The sequence below is a fragment of the Lucilia sericata genome, unplaced genomic scaffold (assembly GCF_015586225.1).
Source record: "Lucilia sericata isolate MDLA Ls3-8-SP2 unplaced genomic scaffold, ASM1558622v1 Contig001581F_arrow, whole genome shotgun sequence".
NCBI classification, from domain to species: domain Eukaryota; kingdom Metazoa; phylum Arthropoda; class Insecta; order Diptera; family Calliphoridae; genus Lucilia; species Lucilia sericata.
Window position 1 is genome coordinate 32,538 of NW_023995501.1, and position 9,053 is coordinate 41,590.

General features: G+C 35.1%; 1 protein-coding gene across 1 annotated transcript; it reads right to left on the minus strand.

Moving 5' to 3' along the window:
• Nucleotides 1–506: 506 nt before the first annotated feature.
• Nucleotides 507–7,013, minus strand: LOC119612008 (delta-like protein 1). The gene is given in 9 exon segments (XM_037967711.1): nucleotides 507–1,467; nucleotides 4,333–4,387; nucleotides 4,389–4,464; nucleotides 4,537–4,597; nucleotides 4,686–4,877; nucleotides 4,982–5,140; nucleotides 6,530–6,625; nucleotides 6,628–6,667; nucleotides 6,871–7,013. Coding segments are annotated over 9 exon segments (1,482 nt in total). The 5' UTR covers nucleotides 6,988–7,013; the 3' UTR covers nucleotides 507–781.
• Between the last annotated feature and the right edge of the window lie 2,040 nt (nucleotides 7,014–9,053).

Below are 9,053 nucleotides of genomic sequence, written 5' to 3' on the forward strand. Positions count from 1 at the left end.
ACACACTTTAAGTGAAGGAGAAAAAAATGTAACGAAAGTTATAAAATCCTTTTTTTACTACTTGCATATTTTATTAATTTTCTTGAGAGGAAAAAAATGTAGTGTATGTTTATATTAATTGTTTAGGAAGTCTTAAAAGCTTTTGGGGAGAGACCAGGTATGACTTGCTATAAAGGGGCTGTAGAGTAAATAGGGGCCAAACTGCTGCCTTGATTAATTTTGCTGGAAAATGCAGCAAAGTGTTAAGGGAATTTGTGGAAATTTTATTTAAATTATGTTTCCCTAGTTCCCGAAGAGGGGGTAGCAATTAATCTTAAGTTTGAAAGAGGTAATAGATAAATTAAATAAACAGCTGAGGTGTTTTAAAGGTTTTTAAATAAATTGCTGTAGATTTTTTTACAAATAATAAAAAAATTGTTAATATATAAGGGATTAAGTCTTACGGTTTATTTTAATAAATATTTTAAATAAATTATTTATAATAAATAAAATAAAAATGGCTAAATTGTTAAATACATATATATGACTATTGACTATAGAAATCCTAATCATCATCATCATCTTCCTCATCATCTTCATCCTCATATTCACACTCGTCATCATTATCATCGTTACACTCTTCATCATCGTCCTTCCTCTTCGGTTTTTTGATTCGTTTCTGTGGATTTTAGGGGCATAGTATGCAGATGTTTATCATTATCTAATTTACTTAAGGGTGAGAGAGTGGTAGAACTTGTGGTAGAAATTTTGATTTTTGTGGAAGTCGCAGAGGTACTAGGTTTTATTGTAGCAGTTGTTTTAGTTTATTTATGATCATTATATTGGAATCTGGTGTTGGGGTTTTAGTTGCACTCTTCTTGGATTCTTTTAGTTGCGGCAGTTGTGTAGAAGCTGTTGCTGTTCCTATAATATCGGCTGCTGAAATATCATTAAATGTGGGTAAAGTCACAAACTCCTCCGTTTTGTTATCGACTTTCTTATCTAAAGTCATGTTCCTTAATAAGTCCGGTTTTATCTCTACTTTCTCCATATTATTAGTAATATTAACTTCAGTTCCATTCCCCTGATTACCACTGAGACTCATATTTAGGTTCACATTTTCCACTTTCTTTTGATCTGTCACATTTACTCCAGCTACTCCCTTAGTTCCCTCCAATGTCTCATTTTTCTTTAACTTTATTACATCTTTGTTCTTCTCCGTTTCTTTCGTAATACTAAGAACCTCGTTTTCATCATTTAAGTATTCAATTGTATCCTCATCATCCTCCTCCTCTGAAGTGATTAATGGTGGTGGTGTGATGCGTGGCGCCGCTGTTGAGGTCAACAGGAACTCATCTATAATTTCACAATTTTTACCCAAATAACCCTGTTTACAGTGGCAACGATAACTGCCGTCTTCCTTGGTCAGGGAGAGACATCTGCCGCCATTTTCACAGATATTGGGATGATCCTTGCAGTAGGTTAATTCTAGATGAAAAATACAAAATTAATCCTTTAATTTTAGAAACTACAACTGAACTAGAACTGTACTAGAACTGAACTAGAACTGAACTAGAACTGAACTAGAACTGAACTAGAACTGAACTAGAACTGAACTAGAACTGAACTAGAACTGAACTAGAACTGAACTAGAACTGAACTAGAACTGAACTAGAACTGAACTAGAACTGAACTAGAACTGAACTAGAACTGAACTAGAACTGAACTAGAACTGAACTAGAACTGAACTAGAACTGAACTAGAACTGAATTAGAACTGAACTAGAACTAAACTAGAACTAAACTAGAACTGAACTAGAACTGAACTAGAACTGAACTAGAACTGAACTAGAACTGAACTAGAACTGAACTAGAACTGAACTAGAACTGAACTAGAACTGAACTAGAACTGAACTAGAACTGACTAGAACTGAACTAGAACTGAACTAGAACTGAACTAGAACTGAACTAGAACTGAACTAGAACTGAACTAGAACTGAACTAGAACTGAACTAGAACTGAACTAGAACTGAACTAGAACTGAACTAGAACTGAACTAGAACTGACTAGAACTGAACTAGAACTGAAACTAGAACTGAACTAGAACTGAACTAGAAACTGAACTAGAACTGAACTAGAACTGAACTAGAACTGAACTAGAACTGAACTAGAACTGAACTAGAACTGAACTAGAACTGAACTAGAACTGAACTAGAACTGAACTAGAACTGAACTAGAACTGAACTAGAACTGAACTAGAACTGAACTAGAACTGAACTAGAACTGAACTAGAACTGACTAGAACTGAACTAGAACTGAACTAGAACTGAACTAGAACTGAACTAGAACTGAACTAGAACTGAACTAGAACTGAACTAGACTGACTAGAACTGAACTAGAACTGAACTAGAACTGAACTAGAACTGAACTAGAACTGAACTAGAACTGAACTAGAACTGACTAGAACTGAACTAGAACTGAACTAGAACTGAACTAGAACGAACTAGAACAGAACTAGAACAGAACTAGAACAGAACTAGAACAGAACTAGAACAGAACTAGAACAGAACTAGAACAGAACTAGAACAGAACCAGAACAGAACTAGAACTAGAACAGAACTCGAACAGAACTAGAACAGAACTAGAACAGAACTAGAACAGAACTAGAACAGAACTAGAACAGAACTAGAACAGAACTAGAACAGAACTAGAACAGAACTAGAACAGAACTGGAACAGAACTAGAACTAGAACAGAACTAGAACAGAACTAGAACAGAACTAGAACAGAACTAGAACAGAACTAGAACAGAACTAGAACAGAACTAGAACAGAACTAGAACAGAACTAGAACAGAACTAGAACAGAACTAGAACAGAACTAGAACAGAACTAGAACAGAACTAGAACAGAACTAGAACAGAACTAGAACAGAACTAGAACAGAACTAGAACAGAACTAGAACAGAACTAGAACAGAACTAGAACAGAACTAGAACAGAACTAGAACAGAACTAGAACAGAACTAGAACAGAACTAGAACAGAACTAGAACAGAACTAGAACAGAACTAGAACAGAACTAGAACAGAACTAGAACAGAACTAGAACAGAACTAGAACAGAACTAGAACAGAACTAGAACAGAACTAGAACAGAACTAGAACAGAACTAGAACAGAACTAGAACAGAACTAGAACAGAACTAGAACAGAACTAGAACAGAACTAGAACAGAACTAGAACAGAACTAGAACAGAACTAGAACAGAACTAGAACAGAACTAGAACAGAACTAGAACTGAACTAGAACTGAACTAGAACTGAACTAGAACTGAACTAGAACTGAACTAGAACTGAACTAGAACTGAACTAGAACTGAACTAGAACTGAACTAGAACTGAACTAGAAACTGAACTAGAACTGAACTAGAACTGAACTAGAACTGAACTAGAACTGAACTAGAACTGAACTAGAACTGAACTAGAACTGAACTAGAACTGAACTAGAACTGAACTAGAACTGAACTAGAACTGAACTAGAACTGAACTAGAACTGAACTAGAACTGAACTAGAACTGAACTAGAACTGAACTAGAACTAAACTAACTGAACTGGAACTGAACGAGAACTGAACTAGAACTGAACTAGAACTGAACTAGAACTGAACTAGAACTGAACTAGAACTGAACTAGAACTGAACTAGAACTGAACTAGAACTGAACTAGAACTGAACTAGAACTAAACTAGAACTGAACTAGAACTGAACTAGAGCTGAACTAGAACTGAACTAGAACTGAACTAGAACTGAACTAGAACTGAACTAGAACTGAACTAGAACTGAACTAGAACTGAACTAGAACTGAACTAGAACTGAACTAGAACTAAACTAGAACTGAACTGGAACTGAACTAGAACTGAACTAGAACTGAACTAGAACTGAACTAGAACTGAACTAGAACTGAACTAGAACTGAACTAGAACTGAACTAGAACTGAACTAGAACTGAACTAGAACTGAACTAGAACTAAACTAGAACTGAACTAGAACTGAACTAGAACTGAACTAGAACTGAACTAGAACTGAACTAGAACTGAACTAGAACTGAACTAGAACTGAACTAGAACTAAACTAGAACTGAACTAGAACTGAACTAGAACTGAACTAGAACTGAACTAGAACTGAACTAGAACTGAACTAGAACTAAACTAGAACTGAACTAGAACTGAACTAGAACTGAACTAGAACTGAACTAGAACTGAACTGAATTAAAACTGAATAAGAACTGTCCAGTTTATAATGTAGCCTATAGTCTAGCCTATGGACTATTATATAATGTAGTCATAGTTGAATCTGTTTTCTCACTTTCATCACATAAAATTCCACCCCAACCCGGTTTGCAGTTACACTCCCAGGGTTTTTTCACAGTCTCCATTAACACATCCAGGATAGGGGAAACATTTGTCACAATTGGCACCTGTCCAGCCTACTTTACACCTACAGAAATAAACAAAATCATTAAAAAATATATAAACAACATTTAAAATTAAAAAAATCTTCTCCACTCACCTGCACTCTCCTGGTCTTTTGCAGTAACCATGTTGCTTGTGGCAATCTGCATTACAAATCGCTATAGTAGAACAAAAAAACCATAAACAACATATTTTTAATATTAATAATAATAAAAAACTTAATTAAAATTTTTAACATTAACTTACGTGTCTGACACAGCAGACCGGTGTAACCAGGTAAACATTGACACTCTAAAGGCTTACTGCAAGTGCCATGCTGACATCCCGGCAGAACAGAACAATCACTGCAATTACGACCAGCCCAGCCAATACGACAACGACACTCACCAGGAGCCTCACAGTAGCCACGTGTATTGTGGCAACCCTGGCGACATGTGGCTAAAGTAACGAACCAAAAAAGCAACAAAATTATAATATTTTTGCAACAATAAGTTTTATAATCTTAGAAAAGTTTTAGTTTAAAGTTCTTGCCACAAACTTACGTTCCGTACAAAAGAGTCCATCCCAACCAGGGCGGCATATGCATTCAAATGGTTTTGTGCAGTCACCATGTTGACATCCGGGCAAAGGAATGCATTTGTCACACAATTCTCCAGTGTAACCAATGCGGCAACGACATTCACCAGGACGTTGACAATAGCCTACAAACAAAATTTACCAACAAGTTCCCTTTCAACACACATGAGCTTGTATAGACAATGACACTAACACGTTTTCAAATAAACATACACACATACATACACACGCAAACATTCTTGAAAACTTAAGTAAGTGTTGAAACTTTCGACACAATGAGACATTCGAATACAAAGACAGAGATTTAAAGGCATGAATAATTTTAAGAAAATAAAAACAGATCTAGTTCAGTTCTAGTTCAGTTCTAGTTCAGTTCTAGTTCAGTTCTAGTTCAGTTCTAGTAGTTCTAGTCAGTTCTAGTTCAGTTCTAGTTCAGTTCTAGTTCAGTTCTAGTTCAGTTCTAGTTCAGTTCTAGTTCAGTTCTAGTCAGTTCTAGTTCAGTTCTAGTTCAGTTCTAGTTCAGTTCTAGTTCAGTTCTAGTTCAGTTCTAGTTCAGTTCTAGTTCAGTTCTAGTTCAGTTCTAGTTCAGTTCTAGTTCAGTTCTAGTTCAGTTCTAGTTCAGTTCTAGTTCAGTTCTAGTTCAGTTCTAGTTCAGTTCTAGTTCAGTTCTAGTTCAGTTCTAGTTCAGTTCTAGTTCAGTTCTAGTTCAGTTCTAGTTCAGTTCTAGTTCAGTTCTAGTTCAGTTCTAGTTCAGTTCTAGTTCAGTTCTAGTTCAGTTCTAGTAGTCAGTTCTAGTTCAGTTCTAGTTCAGTTCTAGTTCAGTTCTAGTTCAGTTCTAGTTCAGTTCTAGTTCAGTTCTAGTTCAGTTCTAGTTCAGTTCTAGTTTCAGTTCTAGTTCAGTTCTAGTTTAGTTCTAGTTCAGTTCTAGTTCAGTTCTAGTTCAGTTCTAGTTCAGTTCTAGTTCAGTTCTAGTTCAGTTCTAGTTTCAGTTCTAGTTCAGTTTAGTCAGTTCTAGTTCAGTTCTAGTTCAGTTCTAGTTCAGTTCTAGTTTAGTTCTAGTCAGTTCTAGTTCAGTTCTAGTTCAGTTCTAGTCAGTTCTAGTTCAGTTCTAGTTCAGTTCTAGTTCAGTTCTAGTTCAGTTCTAGTTCAGTTCTAGTCAGTTCTAGTCAGTTCTAGTTCTGTTCTAGTTATGTTCTAGTTCTGTTCTAGCTCTGATCTAGTTCTGTTCTAGTTCTGTTCGAGTTCTATTCTAGTTCAGATCACAAAATTTTGGATTGCAGCCTAAAGTATAGTCTGGACTACAGACTATATGATGCTTAGTCTTTACACTCCTTTACTTCCCACCTTTTTCACTCATTATGCCTCTAAATTACAATGACCATTTAATTGAGCTTCTCTATCTTAACATAAGTCTTACAGATATGTATGTATTGTTTGAGCCCATTTAAATATGCCTGTTTATAGACATGTAAGTGGATGTGTGACTGTTGTCTACTGTTTGCAATATTACTCACCATTCATGGGATCACAACCTTTACGACACATGGGTACTTGACATAAATCTCCCTGCCAACCTGGTAAACATTTAACGTCACCCTTATCATCACAACATAATGAGAATTGGCCTTATATTTTTGGGCCTTCTCGCAAGCCTAGATAACAGACAGAGTGAGGGAATAAATTTAAATTTTGTTTTGTTTTATTTTTGGGAAACTTTCTTAGTGCAGATGGATGATGGATGAATGAATTAATGTGGTTTTAAAGATACAGTATGTGTACAATGTTGGAAAGTTTGTTAGATATGTTTAGACAAATGAGAAAGTGTTGAGGTGGTGAGTTAGAGTATGTTATTTACCCTTTGTTTCCATAGAGGTACATTTGCTTTGGTATATTTAGCTTCATAATTGCGCTTGTATGATGATACGCCAGCTATAGGCAGCCATAGCATTAAAGCCAAAAATGCCAGCTGCATAACAAATATTTCATAAACATTTTTACACCATTAAAAGGGCTGCAAAAAAAGAAATTGTTTAGCAAATTCATTAGTTAAAGAGAAAAGTTAATGGCCGAATATAGATGAATTGTATCGGATAATGAAGACTTAATAGATAGAACTAGAACTGAACTAGAACTGAGCTAAACTGAACTAGAACTGAACTAGAACTGAACTAACTGAACTGAACTAGAACTGAACTAGAACTGAACTAGAACTGAACTAGAACTGAACTAGAACTGAACTAGAACTGAACTAGAACTGAACTAGAACTGAACTAGAACTGAACTAGGAACTGAACTAGAACTGAACTAGAACTGAACTAGAACTGAACTAGAACTGAACTAGAACTGAACTAGAACTGAACTAGAACTGAACTAGAACTGAACTAGAACTGAACTAGAACTGAACTAGAACTGAACTAGAACTGAACTAGAACTGAACTAGAACTGAACTAGAACTGAACTAGAACTGAACTAGAACTGAACTAGAACTGAACTAGAACTGAACTAGAACTGAACTAGAACTGAACTAGAACTGAACTAGAACTGAACTAGAACTGAACTAGAACTGAACTAGAACTGAACTAGAACTGAACTAGAACTGAACTAGAACTGAACTAGAACTGAACTAGAACTGAACTAGAACTGAACTAGAACTGAACTAGAACTGAACTAGAACTGAACTAGAACTGAACTAGAACTGAACTAGAACTGAACTAGAACTGAACTAGAACTGAACTAGACTGAACTAGAACTGAACTAGAACTGAACTAGAACTGAACTAGAGCTGAACTAGAACTGAACTAGAACTGACTAGAGCTGAACTAGAACTGAACTAGAACTGAACTAGAACTGAATTAGAACTGAACTATAACTGAACTAGAACTGAACTAGAACTGAACTAGAACTGAACTAGAACTGAACTAGAACTGAACTAGAACTGAACTAGAACTGAACTAGAGCTGAACTAGAACTGAACTAGAACTGAACTAGAACTGAACTAGAACTGAACTAGAACTGAACTAGAACTGAACTAGAACTGAACTAGAACTGAACTAGAACTGAACTAGAACTGAACTAGAACTGAACTAGAACTGAACTAGAACTGAACTAGAACTGAATTAGAACTGAACTACAACTGAACTAGAACTAGAACTGAACTAGAACTGGAACTGAACTAGAATTTAAAATAGTGTAGTATTTTCAAAAAGTCTTTATTAACCAATATTTAAATTTAACTTTCAGTTTGTAAATTCAACCTTTACGTCAAACTTTGTCTGGAAATATTTTGCATCCTGTTCGTATAGTTTACATTTTGTACGCATGATTTACTTTAGATAAAATTGATTTTCTAAAGAGTCATATAGCAAGTAGAAAAACTTTAAAATAGTTAAAGACTTCAGGGTAGACGAAAGGTGAGCTATTTGAAATTTTGACAAACGGTATTGTATGGGTTACATAAATTTCTCATAAGTTCGTTTACTGGGTTTTTATCTGTTCAGAATTATTTTGCATTTCTGTTCTTTGCAGCAGTTGCTATCACAAACAAAATCTTTATATTGCCGATTGTATGTTGTTTCTGCTTGATTGTTTTCCGGTGAACAGACTTTATCATTATCGATAGTGATTGCAGTAAATTTTTATCTGTGTGATTTGCGAAAGCCAGGGAAACCGCAAATATTTCACAGAATTTTAAAATAAAACATCAAAATATAACGGCAAAATACGATGTAATTGTTTTTTGGTCACTCTGCCTTTTTCCTTAAACATGTTATTGCATGTTCATATCTATGATGCACTTCCTTGTCTCCCCCTCCATTCCATTTGTTTATCACATTGTAAGTATATTTTATTTATGTTTTCTTAAACACAGTCATTTTGTCAACTGCAGGAGAGTGAAAAAATTGAAACTGTTTATTTGACATTTTCATGCCAGCAGCATTAAGAATCGACAAAAGAAGTGACAAATAAATTCAATAGAGCACACAAAAATGACAAGACCGTTCAGAGAATTGAAAAAAAGGAATTTGTAAACATTGTTCT